The sequence below is a fragment of the Nothoprocta perdicaria genome, unplaced genomic scaffold, assembly GCF_003342845.1.
Source record: "Nothoprocta perdicaria isolate Ctin4 unplaced genomic scaffold, notPer1 scaffold_386, whole genome shotgun sequence".
NCBI lineage: Eukaryota > Metazoa > Chordata > Aves > Tinamiformes > Tinamidae > Nothoprocta > Nothoprocta perdicaria.
In genome coordinates this window covers 292,666-315,966 of record NW_020455628.1, presented here as the reverse complement: position 1 = coordinate 315,966, position 23,301 = coordinate 292,666, and the positions used below count along the sequence as shown (strand labels likewise).

Sequence of the window (23,301 nt, the reverse complement as noted above, 5' to 3'; positions counted from 1 at the left end):
AATGCTTTAATCCCCCTGAATGTCTTGGTGTGCCTCTGCTGAACTCAGTCCAGTTTATCATCTCTCTTGTACTAGAGATGTGTTTCAAAACTGCACAGTGTTCTAGATGAGACCTAAGGAGCAATGAGTAGACGAGGATAATAGCTTTCCTTGATCAACTGACTATAGGGCAACTGCTGGCTCATGWTCGACTTTCTGTCTACTAAGACTGCCAAGGTCTTTACAGCACTCAGAGGACAGATGTCCTTCTCAGCATGTTCCACATGTGAGAGAACTGGTATTATAAGGTGATGACATACCACAGTCTTTTACACAAGTCTTAGTCTACTTTATTATTCATGGTATTTGCATGTGATCTTCATCTATTAGCATTCTGAGGTTGTCTTAGCTAGCTGCTTTATCCAGTTATGCAGGGCAGATATACTGCAGAAGCTGTGAGGGTATCAGTATTCAATTTGTCATGTTATCAGGAAAGTGCTCTAGTCTTTCTTTGATAATGTTTGGCAGATTTATTTTTAAAGCAATAGACACTGAAGTAAAGTCCTGTAATACTTGATCTAATGTCAGTGAAATTCAAACCTGAGATGTACAGGATCATGCCCTTGTTGGGTTTCTTTAAAAAATATAATTCTCCCTTCATATAAGAAATGGAAATTAAAAAGAGGCGACCTGAGACGTACAGAATCTGGGTAATATGTTGTTTTGGTCTTGTGGCTTCCTGTCATAAGGCACTGTTTCACAGTCCTTATCTCTGTGGAAGAACTGATGAAGTATTTCTCCCTCAGCATTCCCTTGCTTTTTCTGCTCCTCCTTTGTGATAGTAAGACGGTTCATGGGGTTCGTATAGTGAACGAAAGCAAGGCTTGTCACAGATCTGTGATTACATAGGGTTAAAAATGCCTTTTTGTGTTTGGTTAATGATAATCTGTGTTATTAGCACAATTGAGAGGATAGCCCAGTGATGAGACTTCAATAGGAGAAGAATACTAACCTGATAGAAAGACCAAACCCAAAAAGTTTTTTTTTCTCTCCCTCTTTCAGCCAACGAATTCTGTGCAGATTTCATTAGCAGCCACGTGACTAGATGCTTTTCATGTTCCACATACTTTATTTCACTTAATTCCAGACTACTGCATATCAAATCAGGTTTCACATAGAAACAATGCCCATAGGTCAAATGAAGCACGGTGTATCTAACAGAGAAGAAGCACGTATAGCAGGATGGAAAGCCGAGACACTGAAGGTTTCCTTACAGAAGCAGGAAGCTCAGATTATTGGTTCCAGGGAGTAAGGATCTTTCATTTAGACATCTACAGAAAGAAATAACAAGAAAAAGGAATAGTGCATGATGAATTTTTAGGAACAAATCTAAAGGTCAGGATGAGTAGCAACATCTTTTGTGATCCATGTGATCATCTGCAGTTGCACTCAGATTTGGGATGCTGTGCAGACTGCACAGCTGAGAAGCATATGGAAATGGAATAAAAACAGACCCTGTTGTATTTCCATGCTATGAACAAGTCTTGGTCTGTATTGTGATCACACTGGGGTTAGAAACAGTGGCCATGATTGTAGTTCAAACTGCAGGCCTGCAAGGCTCTACAGCACATGGTGGAACTAAATACATAGCAGAGGTAGGCTGCCTTGCTGCTTACAGGCCAAAGAACTGTGCAAACTGCCCCATCCTTTCCTTTGTTTTAGATGTTCCCACCCTGCAGGTTCATTGACACTGACCTGAACTGCAAGGGGAGAAGTATTCTTTCGCTGTGCGGTCATCTGTAAGGAAGGAAAAAAGAATGGGAGGTGAGTTGAAAACTACATAGTAGATTAGTACCAAGCTTCTTCTCCTTTAACCAACTTTAATCCCATTTTCTTCAATTTTAAATGTCTAGATTGTGATTGTAGGGACAGAAATATGTCTACAGTGGGTCAGGTCAGAGGTTCATCTTCCCAACATGTCTGCACTACAGCTGTCTGAACCCTCATACAGATAGAATGTCCTGCAATTAAATATCTTTTAATTCAAGGACATTTCTTTAAATAGAAAACATTTTAGGTTTTTTTTTTAACTAAGAATTAGTATTTTTATGTCAGATGATTTTAAAAATATATGTACTGAACTCAAACATTTCTTGTAAAAGATGGTATAGCAAAGAGAATATTAGGTAACAGTATTTAGATATGTAAAGGCTGCTGTTTTTTTGTTTGTTTGTTATTATGTGTTCCCATGCTTCCCCAAAGGGTAATTGCCAGAGAATTAAGAATTCTCCACTTTTTGATATGGGATGAAGAAACAAAACAAGAAAACAATTAAGTATAAAACATGTAGGCCTGTGGTGCACTGTCTAGATCTCCAGTGATTTTTTTTTTCCATTTTGTTATCAAATTCTCATTTTGTTATCAAATTCTTTTCTAATAACTGCGAATATTGCATTTGTTATTTTGGCTGATATTGAGCACCGAATCATCTGAGAAAGCCCAACAATGACTTCAAAGTCTCTCTCTGTGGGATAATAGCTCATTTAGAGCTTTAAAGGGTAAGAAATTGTTTTCCTATTATCCTCTGGGGTATGAAAACATCCAACAGATGGTAGGATCACATTATACCTGAAAAGCATAAAACTAAATTCTTCCATCTGACGGATCCAGGTGGCAGTATGTAATTTGATTCTAAATAAATGCAGAAATATTTTCAAGAGAGCCGAGGAGCTGGAGAAGATGCAATAAATTGACAGAGAAGCTTATTTTCTACAGAGATCTGGCTTGAAGCTAAAACAGTCATTTTGAACACATCACAAAACACTCTCAGTGCCAGGTGGTTTTGTCTCATGAAAGATTTAGGAACAGAAAACAAGTGATTCTGTAATTTGTAGGTAGAAGATTTTGTACATAGAGAATTCAAGCCTGGAGCTGTAGAAGGAGGTTTACTGGAGTCAACTTTCAGTTTACTGACTTTAAAAAAGGAGTACTTTTTAACTGAAAAAAAAAAGGGCAGAGTTTTGTCTGAGTGAATTAAAGGAACGATAGTGGCTCTGCCTACACCAGTTAACTCCCACCTGGCTTATAGTAGTCATAGACATGCACTGTGGCTGGTTTCAGGTTCTGAACTTCAATATCTTGTTCCACTGAGATGGTGAGCTTCACAGAACTCTTATTCAACTGGAGAAAACAGAAGCAAGCAGAAATGTATTGGCCTCCTCAAAGTCACTGATATTCCAGCTTTATTCTCTCTGTGCCAAAAATTTTCTTCTCTACTTCTTCAAGTCCCTCCACCCTCCTCTTTTGCCAAGATTTTAGCTTGCCTCACCAGCCTAAAGCTTTTTATATCTGATCTCTAAGAGCCCCAGTGCAAAGTACTGTTGTTGCTACTCTTTGAATGGGCAGATTCTATGGTCTTCCTCTTACCTCTTCCAAGTAGACTGTGACTTYGTCTGGTTTTATCTCTGTCTTTTTCACCAGGGATATCTCTTCCAGCTATAGACAAGAGAAGAACATGAGTTTGCATTAGCTCATCAGCCTTGTTGTTTGACACAGAGATAGTTGTTTTTAAGTTCACTGTTGCATTCAATGAGACAGTGGTCAGGCTCAATGACCCTAGTTAAGGGAGGGCCTGCAAGGTGGGCACTGAGTTTTGTTATAAGTGCACAAAGTGCTAGAAAAAAAATATCAAATTAGGAACAAATTTCCTTGAGCCTCATTCCTGCTTTTGGCACATGTAGCAGAGGACAGCATATTTATTAGAAATATATGCASATATTCCTAGCTATCTCATGGCTCACTGGAGATTTTCATCAAACATATCTACGGGATTCAACACTGCCTAATAGAGTWTCCCTACAAATAGCACAGCCAACATCTAAGGATACCCCAAGTAGTTCTGACTAGGTGTTTTTCAGCTCCTCTCTAATCTCTTAACTCACTATTAAATACAGAAAAAAGTGCCCAGCCAATTCTTTTCCAAGGAAAAGCTCCTTCACAAGGAAAGCTGCCTTGTGAAATAGTCCAGTAGTACATTCACACTTGCTTAATTTAGTTATCTGAACCCACCACCTTCCTGTAGCTGCCATTCTTCACCAAGATTTCATAGTAAGTTGGATATCTATGACGAGCTACATCTGCAACATAAATCTTTACACCTTTAAGGAAGGACAGAGGAAAGGGTCTCTTACTGTTTTGACCGAACTCTTCATAGGAATGAACCCTGACAACATCTCCACTTCCACCAGGGCCATGTTACTGGTCTCACGCTCACCAACATAACTGAAAAAAAAAAAAAAAAAAGATAGGAAAGGAGCACATTTGATGTAGAAGACATCACAGCATTTCTGTAAGACAGTGGTGAATGTTTCCAAACTCCAAACTGCTTTAYACAGATGTAGAAGTTCAACAGATCTCTTTGGGAGATGTGGAAAAGGAGAGAGTGTGTCTTTGTTACCACAAATGGGGAAGTCTATTCTCTGCTGCTGGCTCCCACATCTTTCAAATGAAGAAAGAGACCAAGGGACTGTCCCATACCTGACAGACACGTGGATGTCAAGTTGTTTTCTAGCACTACCACAATCCCTTGGCACTGTTTCCACATCCAGGACAAACGCCTCTCTTGCTTTTGATGGTGGGGTGTTGTAGTACAGAGTGGTCTGGTGGAGGAGAGCATATAGTTAAGTRCCCCAGAACATGTCTCTATGAGCTAAAGGGCTATTTGAGCCTCCAGCTTTCAACAAGTTAGCTGTCAGTGGCTAACATAGAAGGCTCCAGGTGTGTTTTCTGTTCAGATCTGTAGTAGCTAGTAAATAGGGTCAGATATATCACCCAAATGTAATTCTCAGCCTAGGCAGTCTGTGATCCAAAGTTTGAACCAGCACAGTTGGATGACATTTGCCTCAATTTTATGAAGAAAATTATTATTAATGTGTGAGAGAGTGCATTAGCTAAAACCCTCTCTACTGAGTAGAAAGAAGGAATATAATTGTTAACATGGTCTAGGACTCAAGAGGAAAAACATTAAGTAAAGAAAAGAAAGAGCAGGGAATCAGAAGAGGACCACTCAGCAAGAGGGAGGATCATTCCATTCCAGGGAGGATCATTCCATTCCAAGGATCAGCAGAGGCCAGCCTTCCACCATCTGTCTAGTGACTGACAACCTGAGCAGCAGAGACTCACCAGATCTTTTCACATTCACTGACAATATTCAACTGTCAAGTAGCATGTTAGTCCTAGCTGCTTTCTTCATGCATTAGCAATAAATATTTTTTATTTCTTGCCGTCTATACACTGTTTGTGAACTCCCTGTGAACTTGGTAAGGAAAAGGGGAGATTTACACAGGGAGTGACTTGACTCCACATTTTTTTTGCCGTATGAATGGTTCACAAGCATGCCTCTATCAAAGTTGCCAGAAAAATAAGATGGCTTCTCCAAATAGCTCAATGGAGAYGGCTTCTCCAAATAGCTCAATTATATTGATGTACTGGGAGGGGAAAATCCTGATACTACATCACTCTTCATCTCTGCATAAGACAACAACCCAAGGAATATCATGGCATAAAAAATTTACAATCCTAAACTCCAGAAACAGTGACATCACTAAAACATGCTAGATGTAGAAGCAGGTGCTGTTCTGTATCTGATCTGCCTTTAGATTTACTGATCTCTTAACAGCGCTTGTCTCTGTAATATAGGACCAGCAAAGCTGAAACATTTCTGAGAAGATACCATGGATGCTAGCACAAAAACCATGTCAGCAGAGTATACAASAGCTTGCTCAGGCTTGACAGGATTCTACTCAGAAAGCCAAATCCTACTGAGAATTTGACAGTATGGTGCCTATTTAGAGTCAAATCCTCACTTGAGGAATGAAGGGTGAAACCCTATAGCTTTGTGCTATGTAAACTTACCTGTACATAAACGCATCCACTCCCAGTTGCCTGCACCATGTACACCCCCGGGACTGCAAGGAGAGGTGCCTGATGCAGAACAAATTTGTTGTTCTTGTGCACGTGGAACTCCAGTGGAGAAGTATCCTTGCCCTTCACCATCACTTTTACATCTCTGGTCTCATGAGGAATCAGGGCTGCATACTGAGCCAGGGCCTGCAGGCTAACAACTGTGTCCTGAATACAAAGAGAAAGTCACTTTGCTGTAAGCAAGGGGTACAAGATACAGCACACTAAGTCAGGTAGTATATAAAGAACCTTGGCCCAGATTCCCATTCCAGCACAAGACAAGCAGGGTCCATGCACAGGCAAGAGGGGGATATCTGGCAAAGATGGTTTCTGAGCTTTGGGGCTACCAATCTCAGAAACCGATAGATKSCATATATACCACCAAACAAGGATTYCCCCATGGCTTTCCCTACATAAGCAAGGATCATGTACCTCTCTACTCTAGATCTGAAGTAACATTGCACAAGCAAGGCACACAGTATCTCTGTCCTTCTCCAATACTTTTCCCCAGCTTGTTACCTGGGTGGAAGCAAAGCCCCCAAAGGCATTTCTTTGTCCGCTGAGCCAGTGCACAAGCTTGCTCATTGTGGTTTCATTAACTGTCGCATCTGGTTTGGAGACATGAGCTAGGAGGGTGTAGGCTACTATCTCAATCATAGAGGAAGAAGATTCTCTGCCACTTGAGTGTGATGACAACAGCGCTGCTGATGGAGGGAGGAACAAGCAGAAGAGAAGAATATTAGCTAGCTTGTGAACATTATCTCATCCTGCCCTGCCACCCCTACASGGCAGGCAGTTTGCTTTACACTATYAGAAATGGCTGTGCCTTTCTGGGGCATCTCAAAGTGCAGGAGTCAAACCYGCCTGTTGTTGTGCTCTGAAAGGCCAACCGAATATGTTATGCTCTACTTTTTCTAAAGAGTACATGCAGAGAAATCCAGGCGGCAGATGTGGCCCCAAATCCTCAACAAAATCCAGGAAATAGTGGCCCCAAATCCTCATCAAAATCCAGGAAATAGTTGGCTCCGAACAGAGACTATTTGCTTAAAGTATAGCTGTAGCTGCATTCAGTTCTGTGTATGTCGAAAGCTATTCCATTTTTGTGGTGACAATGATGAACTATTTTTCATTCCCTTCAACCCAGCCTAGCTTAAGGAAGCCACACTTATCTTTTTCTTCTCTGCCTTCAGGAACTGTTTCTTCGGTGACATTCCACGAGGAAGAGCTTATGCTCCTGGATTGTTACTGCACCTTTTAAGTTCATTAAGTGGTCTAGCTTGGATTTGAGATCCTAGGGATACTTTAGGATTCTGGTGCGAAAAGACAACTACTCAGTGCTCACTTGTAGTTTCMCAGATACTGGATACACTTGAATCTCTTTAGAGGCTTTACTGTAGCAAGAGCAGCACTTAGACAAAATTCAAGTGAGAAGTTAGGTTAACTGTGCAGTATAAACATCTTCTGGAACTGTACATTTGTTGAAACCTGTAATACTTCTAAATTCAAAGTCAATTTTCAGAACTTTTTGAAAATAAAGAATCACAAAATTACTCATTTGCATAAAAACAACATAAAGACCTTAGAATTTAGCTCTCTATGGACTAGTATTACCTCACTATGTTTATCACAACAGAAGGTTTTTGCAGGGCACATTTGTTATCTATTACTTCCAAGGTGATATAAGCAGATTTTTTTTTTCTCATGAAGTCATAGAAGTTCTCGGAGATGCATCCACAGATGACCTACAGATTATCCCTGATTCTCTAAGAAGTGCCATATTTGTTTTTGGGATCCAACTGTAACATCATTAACAAAGTCAGCAGAATCCCAGCCACCAGGCCAGGGAAGATAGGCATTGTCTCTGGGCAACAGAAGATAATCCTCTCAAACTAAGATTCTTTACCAAGCAAACTATCTGCAGCTGGTTGTTGCACTCACATTCTCACACACATTAGGCAGAACACAGACACATTTAGATGTACATGACTACAACTTTCTCTCACAACTCCATTTCTCTTGCCAAGTCATCAGTAACTATACCAAYGGAAGCAAGAGCCAAGGAAACATGTCCCCTGAATCACAGGCACTTTGTGTTGTCCCATGCCCTAGATTCTCAGGGTGACATTTTTGAAACTGCTTAGAGAGTTAGAAGCATTGGTCTACCTGGTCAGTGGGGCTGGTTTCATACCATGCACACTTCCTCAACAGCAGCTATAGTATATGCATCACTACTCCCTCCTGTTTGCCCACCAGCCACCCCATGAAGTCAGCTTGGCAGCCTGTGTAACTATACAGTGGACTATAGTGGTAACTGATCTAGCTGAAAAACAGCTCTAGATCTTTTTGTTTCCTCTGTGAGGTCTCTTTGAATGAATTGCTGAGGAATGATGAGGGCAATATTTGGATCAAACTCTTTCATAACTCCATACAATGTTTTGACCACAAGGATTAAACATCAATCACTTGCTCCAGAAATCTTCTCCTGGGCCACAGAAAAAAATATCATTGAAACCAGAGACTTTCCACAAATCATTGTTTTCTGTCCCAAAAGCCAATTTAATAAAAGTTAAACTTCCCAACCCACTCTAACTAAAACCTAACAAAGTCAGGCCTTAAACACAGTCATTTCTAGAACCCAAAAATCTTCTTAAAAGCAACAACCTACCAGTTTCCTTCTCTAGATAATCAAGAAGCTGCTGTCTCATTTCCATATTCTTGGTCAATGTGAAGACATAAGCCATCAAGGCCTTGACATAAAGGCTGGTCTCATTAAGTGATGCATCTTTGAGGCAACGTAAAGCATTATCCAGCATGGTGTCCTGCAAAAGAAATACACACTCAGTGAGTTTCCCTTGACCACTTTTCACTGTGAAAATATATTCACAGTAATCAGTTATCTAAGCTGCAGTCTGAATGTATTTCAGTGCTAGCATCTCTCTAATGACTGCAGAGCATGAAGTAGAGCAGACAAAATTCCACTGTGGGTTGAGAATAAACAGATCACAAGATAGTTCATTGGGGTAAAGTGTTGTCACTACACTGGGGAAGCCCAGGAAGGTCTGATAACAGGCTGGCTCAGAATTGTTAAAACCATATACTACAGGTCTAYGCTTCAAAGCGGACACAACATTGTTTTCAAACCTGTACTAATAAGTCAGGGATATCAGTCTATCAATACTAAAACAATGCACCTTCTGATTGAAGATCACTRTTTTTATTTCAGGTCTGAAAAGGGAGGCTGCATAAGTGAAATCTTGTCAGGGGGAGTTGTTYTTGTATCAATTGGTTTAATGAAAGCTATTAAATCTCTCAGAAATCCCTGAATCACTGTCAGAGACAATTGTTTCTCATGAGATCAGTGGAAAATGGGAGATTCTSTAGGTTGCTGTAGGTCAGGTGATTTATATTAAGAACTCATTACCCACACAGATCTAAAATTTCCTTTTGAACATATCATACTTGTGTGGGACATGACAGAACCTTTCATTAACTCAGTTCAGGCACTCCTTGAAAGCACAGACCCAGAGAAGAAGAATGGGGAAAACATGCTCATAAGCCATGCAAAAGTTCAAATGCAACTTACATTCTTCTCCAGATGGAGCTCCAGAAGTGCAGCAGTGATATAGGCTGTTAATGAGAGTGAATCATCCACACCCCCCTGCAAGGCAGAGAGACATCAGACAGGGACTAAAACAATTCCTTGTCTGCAAACAGTGTTGACTGTCATTTTATAAGCACTAAAACTACCAAAGGAAAGTGCTACCTTTGAAAGTACAGTAGCTTACCACTAGCAATTCTTGGGCATGTGAGGATTACAGGAAAGTGCTCCAGGCTCACTGTCTGAATATCACAAAAGCTTGGTCTCACGSACAGTATCACGGCTCTTTGCATGCAGCCTCAACTTATATGCTCATAAAAGGGCATGAACTGTGGGCTTAACTGTGTTAAGCTGTGTATTTTACTAAAGATGTTACAATTAGAAAGATTATTAAAGCTTTTATGATACAGAATTACATACAAGAAAATTTAAATTTATATACAAATCTGCTGAATGTGAGAAGCCACAAGTTAACTTGGGTAAAGAGGTTTCAAGGAGCCTTTTCACCCATCAAAGGATATTTGTTCTCAGGGGATCCCATTTGCTAGCTCAGACATCAGACAGTCTGTTTTAAATGAGGCAGTGTCTTAAATGAGAGGGAATTCAACTGAAATGCTAGGAAGCACCATTCACACTTAATAGCGGAAACTTCCCAGAGTGTAACAGGGGACCAAATCCTGCTCCAAAACCTGTTTCAAARAACACCTCTCTGGAAGTGAAGAGACAGTTATGACTTCAGATAGTTTCATGGTAGAGCACATAAACAGGCCTGGAGAGTCTGTATTCTGGGTGATAAGGCCTAAAAGGTAGAATCCAGACAGGRTATTCTAGATAAACACTGGAAAATAAAGTTGCTTCTTCCTCTGCTCCTAAGGCACCATGCCACAATTGGCYATGGTCCTGTTTGGCTACAGAGATCTCAAAGAAGATCTAGCAGAGATTAAAATTTGATGTAGACAAAAGGCCTGTTGTTTTAGGCTATGTTCTTTCCTTCTGCTCTGGGAAGCTGCCTTGACTGTGCTGGGCCAGGGAGACACTGCTCTCTGTTACTGTGCACAGTGKAAGAAACTGAGGCAGCAGCTCTCTCCACACATAGTGTTCCTGCCACACCTTCAGCTGTGGCCAGGAGTCCTACCTTCAAGTCGTTGTTGAAGAGCTTTCCTACACTCTGGAAACAGCCACTGGGCAGCTGGTGCTTCTGCAGCCAGAGCAGAGCATCCTGCACATGACGCTGGTTGATGTAAATGTGAGAACTGGCCTGCCCAAATGACCTAGCTACAAAAGCTGTCAGCCTGTGGACAGAGCACAGAGGAATTCCATGTCACTATGAGGAAAAGAAACAGGAAGTACAATAAGTTTGGGGTGAAAACACCAACTCTGGTCACTCACCATGTGTTGCCCTGGGTGTCAGTCTTCCCAAAAGCACTGTAGGAGCCATCATGATGTTTGTAAAGCAGCTGACGCTGGTAACCTATGATAGGTACAAGGACACAATGCAGTATATAGACTGTAGCTTTTCAAGATGCATCTTTGCTGTGTGAAGAAGACTCTACAGCAAGAGACTTCACCAGGTCCTACAATGCATCCCACAGCATCAGAGTAACAAGGAACAGTTGTGCAGAACCACTGAAGTGCACTGCATCATTGCTTTGCATTSTTAGAGCCATTATGTGAGTGTCCTAGCGCTTTCACAGAATGGTTATACTTGGCCTTTTCAGTTCCCTCAGGAACCCTCATTGGCACCTATGCTGTGAATAAAAAGAACTGTAAGGGTGAAGAGGAAGGTTTTTCCTGGGGAGGACAAATATGAAATCCTGTTTATATGAGGTTTTTTTTTTTTTTTTCAGTAATTCAGGTGGTGTTGGAAGTTAGGAAGATGCTTTATATGGGACACAGAAATTGAGAAGGCCCTGTCTTTAAGCTCTGAGGCAGAATGTTGCCTGTATCTGTTTTCCTCCTTCTTCCGCATGGTCTCACTGTTCACTCTTGCCATCCTTCTGCTAGCATTCATTTTAATAGACTCCTTTCTGTCCACTTATAGTACAGGAAAGAAAAAGAGGAAGAGGGGGAGAAAATTGCCAGTTGTCATGTTTTGTGTGGAGAAGGCTTCTAAGTATGTGGAATAGCAGAATAAGGAGTCTGCTGGAATGTCAAGTGTACTGCAAAATGAGAGACAAGCAATAGCACTATATTAAATTCAGAATATATTTGGGCAGAACTGATGTGCTCCAAAATTACTGTCCTAAAACATAAAGAAACATCAAGATACCAAATTCCTATCCGTTCCCTAAGGATCACACTTTATTCCAATTAGTATCAGCTGATGCCTTGAAAACAAGAGACTTCTCTCTGCCTCTGACAAGGGAACAAGCCAAGTCAGAAGACAGTTATAACAGAAATTTTTAATTATCCACACCCCTTCTCAGAAAAGGAGGCTTAAGGCCTCAATAAATAGACAGAAATCTTGCTTTCTAAAAAAAAAAAAAAAATCCTTCCTTGATATATAATTCTATCATTCTTTGTGATATTTTCCTCTTTCACAGCTCTGCCGGTGCTCTCTACTTACAATTTATAGCACCTTACTTTTTTTTCAGGMAGAAAAAAAGGACAGTATTTACCTGTTTTCAGGAATTCCAGGGCTTGATCTTCAATTTCTGGCACCAAGTGTTTTATCTTCTTCAAGTACTGGAGTATAAAGATGTTTGGTGCAAACTTTACCATRTTCTGTTCCCCACATCCAAAGGGCATTTCAAGTAGCTGGTCTAAGTTTTGAAGTGCTGGGCCCATGATATCCCCTTAAGTTTAAGATGGGGGTTGGGGAAGATGAGAGAAAGGAAAAGAACAGGCATTGAGCAGTATTAAACAAAAGGACAATAAAACAATTTTAAACACTATGGGATCTGGAAAAAAAGCCCACTATTCATGAAACTGGGTTGATTTAATATCTCTGCCCTAGATTTCTTCTAACCCTTTCTGTATCAGCCCAGCACCAAAAGGGAAGACTGCATAGTTCTRGGATTAGGGTAGGAATGTGGTGCTTGAAGGAATCTGAAGAGGATTAAGAGAACCATCATTTCTGAAACAGTATTAAGGAGAGGAAGAATTATAGAGGCAAACTAGGTGGAAACCAGGAGAGAAGCTTTTGGTTTCATTAGGTGGATGGCAGTGACAGTCATCAGAGAAGACACCTGTTTTTTACCTTCTCCAGCCACATGGAGATTACCCAGCATCAATCCTCATGAGAGGAATTACTTGTGAAAAAGATGATTAATATACATTTTAGAGGCTCATATCACTCGCATCAAATTTTATATAGTGGAGAAATTGGGTWGATGCAACATTAAAGCCAAAACATTGTGAAAGCTGTTGCAACAGGAGCCCAAGAATAAGGAAAACCTTTCTCACCAATCACAGAGAAAGTGGCTCTGCCAGATCCCTCCAATACTTCTTCAGGCAGAGTCAGGGAGAATTCTTGAGAGACTGTGTTCTCTAAGGAAGACAAAATACATAGATTTATTCCTATCACACACAAGAATAACATCCAGAGGAGGTTGGGATGGCTCTATTGGTATGCACAGTGTGACATTGAAATATAGCAGCCCAGACTCTGCAAACAAATGCTTAAATACAGGAGTATTCAAGAAGTAGAAGACAGACATAAAAACAAACTATAGTTTGTATAATAAAAGCAAGTTTGGTGCCAATAATGCTCTCTGACCAATCCTCTCCACCTGTGGGTATTTGCAGTCTTCTTGCCCYTTCCACCCTTCTCTCATGATGGACTGCAGTTAAAGATTTATGTCACATACCTGTAGCACAAAGAAAGGCATTCTGTGTGTTCTCTTGAAGGACACCTCCTGGCTGCATTTGAAAAAAAGAATTGTTCAATGAAGGAAGAGAGAAAAGGAAATAAGCATCCATAAGCAAGCCTGTCTGTTTCCAAGATGAAGGGGCTAAGTTTTCTCTTAACATCTTGCTAACTGCCTTGAGGGACAACCCGCTGCTCTCAAGAATTCTCCACCACAAGGTCCAACTAACCTTGACGAGGAGGGGTTTTATCACTGTGTCCATTTCTCCTCGCAAAGGTGTCACAGTAATCCTATTACCACACAGGTTGTGTGCATCTTGTGCCACACTACTCACAGTGACATTCACTTTGCCTGCAGGGAACACAGAGGCACATTGAGGCACATTGCCAAGCAGTTAGAGCAGAGATCTGGATATGCAGGAAAGGGGAACAGACACATAGGGACAGGCAAGTTCTACCCCCCTCCCACTAACTGCCGTATATCCCTTTGTCCAACTTTGTACAAGCTCACCCAGTTTGGTAGCTGTCACATCCCACACAAAGGTTTTTGCCTCATTGGCACAGAGGCAGCTGGTGAACTGGCAGTCTGAACAGGGAAGCACCTCTAGTTCTGGGGTCTCTGTGAGGGTGGTGTGAACCTGAGTGTGGTGGGGTATACAAACATATTGGTATAGCGTTAGTACAAGGCAGCGTCCAAAGAAGCAAATTCCATGGGTCATAAAGTGTGAAACTGCTTTCTGGACCAGATGGGCTCCTTAGAAGCTCACAGATCTTTCTGGTCTCAGCTTCTTGATATGACACAGACTGGTGGTTGGGGGAATACTTGCCTGTATGCAAGTCTTTAGGTAGTTGAAGACAGTAGCTTTTAGGCTGAAGGACTCCCCTTGTACCACAGAGTATGGCAGTGTCAGATCCACAAAGAAAGGCTGGAATACTGTAAGAGAGGTCAGAGCAGACAGCCCAAAGCCAGTCTCAGCAACACAGAAGGTGTTGGCATTCCATTCAGTAATAGTGTCAGGTACAATTACTTGGAGTGATGCTTTCCCTTCCTCACTATAGAAGGAGAAGAGAGAGAAAAGTATTTTCCCAAAAACGCTCAGAAATCTCAAGGAATCTCTGTGATAGAAGCCAGAGGCTTCTACTCACCCAACTGAGACCAGATCCCAAATCCAAGTCTCTGGGAAATACGTCCGCGGTTTTGGCTTCTCTGTGTTATCAGTCTGAAGCACATGGTTATTATAAAAAGCAGTACTGTCTGCAGAAAAGCAAATGATATATCAAAAAATAGCATATATAGTTACAGGGGAAATTAGTTCTTTCATTCACAGGCAATGTGAAAAAAACATAAATGTTTTGTGCCATAAAAGAAGAGCCTTCAGGATTAGCTTTTCAAAGAAAGTCTGATACAGAATATGCGTCTTTGTGGGACTCAGCCTTAAGGCAGCTTTAGGAGTTAGGTAACTCCTACTTTTTAGGAGTAAGGCAGCTTTAGGAGTTAGATGAAGCATAGTATGAAGCTCGGTTTTGACATATCTATCAAGTTTGTTCTGGGTCTAAGAAGAAGAAACATATTCGAATGGAAGTGTATTTCTTTAAGTAACGTGTAAAAGCAGCAGCAGAGCATACTACATTTTGTAGGAACACTGCACAGTCCAAGGACAGCCAATGATGCACAGAGACTAGAGCATTTATCTACAATTTACAAAATGAGAACTTTGAACTGGACAAAGGTTATCTTCCTTTTACACACTCACAAACAAGAAATACAGCAGGATGGCAGTTAGCTATTTCAGCAGCAGAACGGACATTTCAGTCAAGGAGATGGCCATATCTATTACTTACTAGCAAATCCGTGTTTTTTCAAATATGCCCTTCTCTGAAACCCTGGTTGCATACAGGAAACTGGCTTCTTGATTTTCATGTTGGTTAATATTTTCATGCGCAATAGCTGAGAAAACAGTGAAGAGAATAAATGAATGATGAATAGAAGGGAACAAGGAATGTTGAAAAAAATCTCACAAAACAAGTATTAATCAGTGGTCTGGTGCAACTGAAACTCTTTAAAGTGCTGTTTGTTTGTATACATACATATAGATTCACATGCTCAGATTCTGAGCAGGGTGTAAGGAGTGGAAATCAATTTCTGATGAATACCACGGCCAATTCTTATCTGTCATAAAAGTAAATTCCAACCATTTCTGTTCCTCATATGTCTGATATGTGACTCCAACAATGAGTTGGAGTCAGATGCTGTACCTCTCATGAAAAACTTAGGGAAAAACAAGTTTTAAATATATGCACAAATTTAGAACAGAGAGATCTGACATTGGTCACATAGAACTATGTGTTCTTACACAAGTTACTACACAGTCTTGACTTAGAAAACTGATAAGAAACTAGGTCACTACTTTATTTGGATTTTACTTTCATTTGAATGAAAATTCATGCTTCCTAAGGGTAGAAATATTCTGCTGAATGCCATGTCATGTGTTTGCCCTGAGGAGAGAATTCATCATCACAGAGTTTGGTCCTATGCACTTTTTGCCATGATTTTATAGTCTGCTCATCACTGAGAACTCTTCTACTTTCCTAAAGTATCACGACCTTCCATGGAGAGTCATGGAGGATGTACATATGTGTACACTTAGACTTGCTATTTGATGTACAGTCATCTGTCACAGGTTAACAAATAAACAATACAGATACACTGGAATCTCTTTCAGAGATCCAAGCATCCAACTTATTCTAGGAGTGAGAACTTAGAAGACACCAGAGTACCGTGCCTTTGTAGGGGAAGCAGGATCTGTGACAGGGTATTTATAAGGTAAAGTCCCATCAGAATGAGAAGCCCATGTGAGTCAGCATCCATTTGGGATTGCTTTCAGAGTATTTCAGAGTAATATTTTTAAGTGTTTTTATTTATGTATGGTTCTTTATGGAGCATCCTGTCAGGAACAGCACCTCTTGGTTTAACTTCACAGCTGGGCTCTTATCTTTTTTACAGCTATCATGACTATTAGTGTATTGGTTATTTTGTCATTAGTCTTGACAGTTAGCTATAAAACCAAGTTGTGTGAAGGGCTTTTTATTAAAACCATTGGAGAAGTAAGAGCAGACTCAATGAAACACAGACTGAAGAAGTCTACAAATATAATAAACCAAATAGAGATCAGTTAAAGTAAGGTGCTCCAGTCTTACTGGGGCATTCTTGCCAGCTGCCCTTTGTAGACACTATAGCGTAAACTAAGAGTTTATGCTTAAACCTGATTTTAAAAAACTTACTTACTTAAAACCTTACTTAAACTTAGAGTTTATACTTTAGACTCATCGCAGGTCTTTCTCTAATCGAGGAGTTTGCACTATGTTTACTCTGAAATTCCATCCGTCCACAGAGTGCTCAAACAAGTGTGACCGCACTGGAGAAGAACAAGGCAGAAAGGACCTGTAGCAGGGAGTCATGGCAGCTGAAGTTTGCTGGGAGGAAATTCTTTTAAGTATTTAGGATGGCATCTTGACAATCACTGGCTCAGAAAAATCTTGTTGCATGTGTAGAGACTCACCTTAAATAGATTAAAGACATCAGCATCACTTTGGTACCAGGGTGCTGCCATCCAGATCTTTTTATTTTGAGGACTAGATTGCAGATTTAGGCAAGGGTATGCCTCAAAGTCTTCCAAGTGATAAGGAAACCCTCTTGTTCCAATTATAAAGCTGTCATCAAAAAATTTTCCATACAGCTGCAATGGAAAAACAGAGATCATTGTAAGGAACTGGCTAAGAAGCATGTGTATGRATGAATAATTTGGATTGTAGACCTCTATTATACTTCATAATTTTTCACAGTTATACTTTATAAAGCTTTACAGTTGAAGGAGTTGTTATTACCAGCCCAGCTTATGCTAAAGAACTTAAAACCCAAAGAGTGAACATAAATGAGAAGTTTTCAGTCTATAGACTTTAGTCTGTGTCAGTTCAGTTTGAACACATTCACTTATTTAATGTGTACTACTTTATACCTGTTGTTAGATGATTTAAGAAGTTTCATGTGAGACATACGCATACGTATTACCTGTAGAACAGATTTTGGAATTGTGTCAGGATTTTGAAGTCTTATAGTTATTTTTTTCTAACTAAAATATCTTAAATTTAAGGCTTCTGAAGGGCCTTCGAAGTACACAGATGTTTAATGCAATGAACCTCTCTAGATTATCAGTATGCACCTGCATGCCAACAAGATCCTATCRCTTTTCACCAACCACTGTGTGCCTCCTGGGGACACAGTGAGTTCAGTCCTCTCTGGCTATGCTTTCCTAAAGAATTTCCTAAAGCAGCTATTCAGGTGCTCAGTGTGATCTGTGACATAGATACAATGCAGCAGTGTTTGGGGCAGGGGTGCAGAAAGACTTTACTAGGACAAACCACTTTTCAAGACTTGGCTTCATTGCCCTGTGAAAGACAGGAGAGCAGAGAGGCCTGTGGATATGAAGGATGCTATTAAGGAGTCTGACTCAGTGCAGAAACTCTTTAAAGCTYCTGTCTTCACCCACTCATGCAGTGCAGCACCTACCTGTCTCCAGGCAGAGGCACATAGTGCAGGGCAGATACACGACAAGACATGAGCACCACATATCTGCTCAGGGGTGGCAAAAGACTGGGAAATAACAGGGTAGCCACATCGTAACACTGCAGCATTGTCCTGGGATGGACTCTGGTCTTTCTCCTGTCAGGAGCCTCCTGCCAAGGGAGACAGAAGGCAGGCAGAGAGTAGGGTGTGAGTCATGGCAAGCTGCACTTACAGTAGCTGCTGTAAGGGTATTGTTCTTCAAAAGGAGTACACTCTTGTCAACAGCTTGGACAGAGCACAGGGATCCTGGTGCAGCCTTGAGGTCCAGAGTGACTTTTGACCTTGGGACTTCCTCCTTATGTAAGAAGTTCAGTGTCACCTACAAAATGAGACAAGATYGGGGCTTAACACTGGGGAGTGGAAGGCTGAAATTCATAGGTATCTAGGCAGCTGAGGGAGAGTCTAAGGTAGAGTTAGAGAGTAAGGTAGGGAAAAATGTTAGGATGCTGAAACAGCCCCTTATGGGAAGATAATTGGGATTACTATGCATACAGCCCAGCCAGAATTCCCTTACCATGATACAGCCTCATTTATCTAATTGGGGGCTATCACAGGTAGATAGACGGATAGGATTCCCCTTCCCATTATGGATAGTGTTTAAAAAGAGTTCAACAGAATTCAAGGTGCCTGATCTACTCCCTGGGAAAGGACTGTCACTCAGCAATGGGGAGGACAGAACTAGAAATTTATGAAGGAAGGAGATTACTGTGTATTTGTCTTGGCATGTGTCCAGAATACACTTATTGGCTGAGGATAAGGTAAAGCAGATCTTTTATCTAAGATGTTATCATATTCTTTCTCCACATTCACTGTGTTTTGTATTTCCACTCTCACCTTGTGTCTGAAGCACTTTTCAACTTCAAACCCTTCCACATCGGCTATAACTTCTCCATCTGAGAAGACTGCATATACTAGAAGCTTGATGTTAGGCAGAAAGTCATAACCAACAGTCAAAGTCAATGAGAAAGAACCCTTTAAACCTGCATAAAATAACAGCAGGAAAGAGGACAGAGAAAGCATTCATTGCAATTTACAGCATACAGAATCATCTCTCTGGGGCAGGACACTCAGGAAGAATCAAAAGAAGGAATTCAGTAATTTCTACCTTCAGTAGGTAGTACCTTCAGTATCTTTTCTACCTTCAGTAATTTCTACCTAAGATTAACAATAACCCCAGGACACTGGACATCTCTTTGGCTCAAAGTTGGCAAAAGAGGAATCTCTTTCCTATTGCACCTTAGACAAGTAGACAAACTACAACAAATTTTATATCTTCTAAAATGTACAAGCCAGCAGTCAAATCATAAGGTTGAGTTTCAAACTAATTAGGCAGGAGAAGGGCATTTGCCCAGGTGTCTCCTGAACTGATCTGAATGAAGGCTGTGCTGGTCTAATGAGGTGGACCACCACAAATTTCAATAGCTCCTGCCTCTGAATAAGAATAACATTGAGCCCTTGTCACTGGATAGCAATCACACTTCTGAGATGTGTTACAGTGCACTTCAGTTCTACTTACTTTCATGCTGGAGAACTGGCACTTGCTTCTCTCCACTGAAAAGAATCCTGCCTTTTGCTATCACCTGAAGAGCAAGAAGAAGTGTCATTCAAGGAAATGAACTCTGCAAGCACAATGAATGGGTAAGAAACATGAGAAGAAAGAAGAAAGTTTGTGACAGATGTTGTCACATGGCAGGGCATGACATAAAGTACTCTCTAGCCAGAGATGGTGATAGCACAGCTGGGAAGGGACCTTAGAAGTAACTGCAAGGCAATAAGAAGTGGCCACTTACAAAGCCAAAGACATATCTGAATCTACAGCTAGCTTAAGTGCCACAGAAGCACAGAAGCACAGAAGCTTAGAAGGTACAATACTTTTTGCCCTTACAAAAAAAAGAGCCCAATTCAGCAAGCCAGATACTCATAACCTCTCAACGAGGTTACAGACACTCTCTTCCATTAGACTTCTCTCTTTGAAAGTGGGCTTCATCAACACATGTTTATGTATCCCTGCTGTGCATCTAGGTCCTGGGAAACTTCAGGCTCTTTCCTGGACAGATACAGGACAGGGAAGTGCAGCTGCTCGAGAAATATTCTCTGAGTCCATCCAGATAGAAGTCAGGGGCACATGTGTAGGGCAGAAAGCAGACTAGCCATCCAGTGTCACCCATGTGAACATACTAGAAACTAGGGTTAGGTACCTAGGTACTAGGGTAACCATTCGGTAGCTATCTGTCTTCCAAGTTTAACTCATGGCATTCCTAACAAAACAAGGCAGCTGGAAACTAGAAGGACAAGGAGATGGGGAATAGAAAGTCAAGACAGGGGCAGAACAGAACTCACAAACTGATTTCCACTGGCCTGAGGGTAGTTTACCCTTTACCATGAGTATCTGTGAGCTATTGTGAAAAGGATAAAATATCAATGAGCAGAATCTTGCCCTCAGATTCATCTGTCTTCTGTGCTCACCAGGTAGTAGAAATCCACACGATCTTCCTCAGAGCTGAGTTTATTCTKGTCAAGGATATAATCCACTTGCACCTCCTGCTCTTGATCACAGAGAAATATGTCATTCCTGCCTTGGATCTCCAGGAAACTGTTGCTCTCGGAGTAGAAAGGTTTCAACCAGTATAAGCTTTCCACTCTTTCTCTTCTTGAGTCAAAATTATTCTTCTCAGTGTCATTTGCAATTAAGTAGCTACCCTTCAAAACATAAAAGCATAATTAAACCATCAGTATCAAGTGACAAGGGAGCTTGCGTATTTTGTGTTTGCTGAAAAGACTAAGTCATTACAAGAGCTGCTAGTCAGAACATATATCTACATGTTTAAAAAGTTCTTTTGTTTAAATAGTACTTTAAAGGCAATAATACTTTCTCTACTGAAGCTTTAGCGAAAGTCTAAATCTAGTACATTCATCTCTAATCCCATTTTGTCTCCACTCTTTTTCCATGGAAACACACCCCACAMCAGACTTCAAACTTCTACCATGTAAACAGCATCCATATTTTCAATCTGCACTTCTTGTTGGATGTCGTGAAGATGAGCAATAGCAAATAATCTTTTGCCTAGTGAAGTTCTGTTTCTTTGCAGTGACTTTAGGGCTCCGTGGACAATAACCATGGGCCTGGGAACACACTGGAGCCTGTTCCCAGGCTCCCTATGGATGGGAAACTACATACCAGACTACACATCCTCTAATCATAAAATCTAACCCAATCCAAATTAAGGACCACCTTTCTGGATAGTATTAAGTCTCTAAAGAAAACAGCTGGAGCACCTGTTACAGTCTGTGGGGAACTGGATGACAATAGGAGATCATATTGCTCAGGCATGAATTCAGTATCAGTTGCTAGAGTGCAGATAGTGGGTGAACTACCAGACTGGCAACAAAAATTTTCAGGTATAAGATTATAAATTTGGATGACCAGAAGACAAGTACTTCCAGAACTGGTCTGATCTCATTCCTCATTCTCTCCTTACTTTATTCTCTTTTTTATGTGGCCCATGCTCACCTTCAAAGAAACCATCGTGCTGTTCCAACTGGTGGTATCCAGTGAGAAGTGGACTTCCCCTTTATCATCTGTAAGGAATGACAGCTGGGTCTCCTCATCATTGATGTCAACTGTTAAGTAGACTGTTTCATTTATGAGAGGAGAGTGACCACTATGGCAGTACATCTGCAGAGAAAGGAAAGTTAATGCCCTCTTCTGCTGTACTCCTAGTGCCTGGCATCCTGGGAGATATATAAATTGACTAATTTCCTGGAGACAAAGTTTAAATGCCAGTGCTTAATACTGATTTGTTCTATCATTAGGTTTCCTAAGTCCTTTCAGCTTTCAGATGTTGTGGATCCAAGTGAAAATTGAATAAATACACAAGAACATGAGTGCAGAGCAGTTCAAAATCAGAAAAAAGGGTGATACAACTAAATGTCATACACATGCTAGGGAAAAAAAAAAGGTAATTTCTGTGGATCCTGAGATGTTTCTTGAACAATGCTTCAGATTCCCTGAAGATTAGAAATAATCTTGTCTCTCCAGCAACTTAACTCCTTCTGTTCTCTGCTCTCCCCCATGCTGGGATTAGCACTGGCCTAGGTAGACAGGTTTCTAATCCTAGCACAGCACTCTTAGCATAACCCAAAGTACTTAGGTCAGGAACGACAGCCAATGAATGGACATAGAAGGCTTCAGTGATTTCTGCCAAGTTGTCTGAGCATTTGAACAACTGTCTAAATCATTTCCCAACTCCCACCTCATATCCCATATGCCTTCAATCACATAGACTAGTTGCAGGAACTAATCTTGGCAGAAGCCTTCAGATACAGCAGCTGTCTCTAGAATTCCTGTCCACATAAGTTATAGTTAAGTGAAGAAGAATTTTCTTCTCAAGGAGGTTTCATTCACAGTTGCTGGGTATCAGCGTATCATTGTTTACTTTCCTTAACACCACTGTTTTCTGCTAACAGAAGGTTAGACCTATAATGTATTCTCAGCAGATCAGGGACCAAAGTGTATTACCTTCCCTGCGTATGGTAGTCCACGTTTGTAGAATGGGTGGAGACTGATAAACTCTATAGTCTTCGTTCTTGTAAGAATAGGAATTTTAGCCACATTACTACTCTTTATTCCTGGATGGAGAGACAAAAAAAGCTGTCAAAAACTAGCAGTGCTCTTAGGGAAGTCTAAAATGAGAAGATCCTTATGCACTATTTAGAGCATCTAAATTGAGGAGAGATACTTTTTGAGGAGACATACTTTTAAGGTATAATTTCTCCAATTTGAGCTCTCCAGTTCACAACAGGATGCATTATAGAACATGGGTCCTATAAGTAACTATTTCTCTTTATGGTAGATTAAGAGAAACTAGATGACTGCCAACTTATAGTCAGTTACATATCCGGTCCTCCTAAAAATGACCTGAAGGACCACACTTACACTGTCTTACTTTGAAAAAGTAGATGGCAAGTTAAAGGTAGCTACGCACACATTAACACTAAAGCTGAAAACTTGCTTCCTTATAGTTAGAGTTGGAGCACACTAAAAGGGAACAGCTTGGGATTCTGGACAATAGAATTATACATATGCAGTACTGCCTCAATCTTAGGAAAGGAGATGACAAGAGACACTGTGCATAGGGACTTCCTCTCAGAGTGCTATACTAAAATTAACAAGGACTGCAATAGTTTGTTGCAACTCGCTGAGAGACATATAAATGCACAGGCAAACATTATAATGACCTCTTCCTGCTATCTGAGATGGAGCAGGGAGACAATTAGGAAATATAGTAATAATACGTGGRAGAGGAGGAGATACTAGAACAYTGTCAGGAG

At 40.8% G+C, this 23,301-nt stretch overlaps 1 protein-coding gene across 2 annotated transcripts in view; it reads right to left on the bottom strand.

Annotated features, from left to right (window-relative positions):
- Positions 1-1,115: 1,115 nt before the first annotated feature.
- Positions 1,116-23,301, bottom strand: part of LOC112952033 (alpha-2-macroglobulin-like protein 1) — a 28,968-nt gene continuing 6,782 nt past the window's right edge. Inside the window, exons 11-37 of one of the 2 annotated variants that reach the window (XM_026044814.1) lie at positions 22,490-22,599; positions 21,482-21,646; positions 20,437-20,670; positions 19,487-19,550; positions 18,805-18,950; positions 18,143-18,289; positions 16,907-17,083; positions 15,189-15,294; positions 14,493-14,601; positions 14,174-14,399; positions 13,858-13,984; positions 13,577-13,698; positions 13,348-13,399; positions 12,944-13,027; positions 12,157-12,333; positions 10,928-11,009; positions 10,674-10,830; positions 9,524-9,598; positions 8,606-8,759; positions 6,460-6,644; positions 5,893-6,108; positions 4,516-4,637; positions 4,170-4,260; positions 3,406-3,474; positions 3,057-3,159; positions 1,735-1,776; positions 1,116-1,310 (exon numbers count right to left, since the gene is read on the bottom strand). In XM_026044814.1, coding sequence (XP_025900599.1) covers positions 1,303-1,310; positions 1,735-1,776; positions 3,057-3,159; positions 3,406-3,474; positions 4,170-4,260; positions 4,516-4,637; positions 5,893-6,108; positions 6,460-6,644; positions 8,606-8,759; positions 9,524-9,598; positions 10,674-10,830; positions 10,928-11,009; positions 12,157-12,333; positions 12,944-13,027; positions 13,348-13,399; positions 13,577-13,698; positions 13,858-13,984; positions 14,174-14,399; positions 14,493-14,601; positions 15,189-15,294; positions 16,907-17,083; positions 18,143-18,289; positions 18,805-18,950; positions 19,487-19,550; positions 20,437-20,670; positions 21,482-21,646; positions 22,490-22,599 — 3,350 coding nt within the window. In that variant the 3' untranslated portion in view covers positions 1,116-1,302. The remainder of the gene's footprint in view (positions 1,311-1,734; positions 1,777-3,056; positions 3,160-3,405; positions 3,475-4,169; positions 4,261-4,515; positions 4,638-5,892; positions 6,109-6,459; positions 6,645-8,605; positions 8,760-9,523; positions 9,599-10,673; positions 10,831-10,927; positions 11,010-12,156; positions 12,334-12,943; positions 13,028-13,347; positions 13,400-13,576; positions 13,699-13,857; positions 13,985-14,173; positions 14,400-14,492; positions 14,602-15,188; positions 15,295-16,906; positions 17,084-18,142; positions 18,290-18,804; positions 18,951-19,486; positions 19,551-20,436; positions 20,671-21,481; positions 21,647-22,489; positions 22,600-23,301) is intronic. The other variant, XM_026044815.1, reaches the window with a different exon arrangement.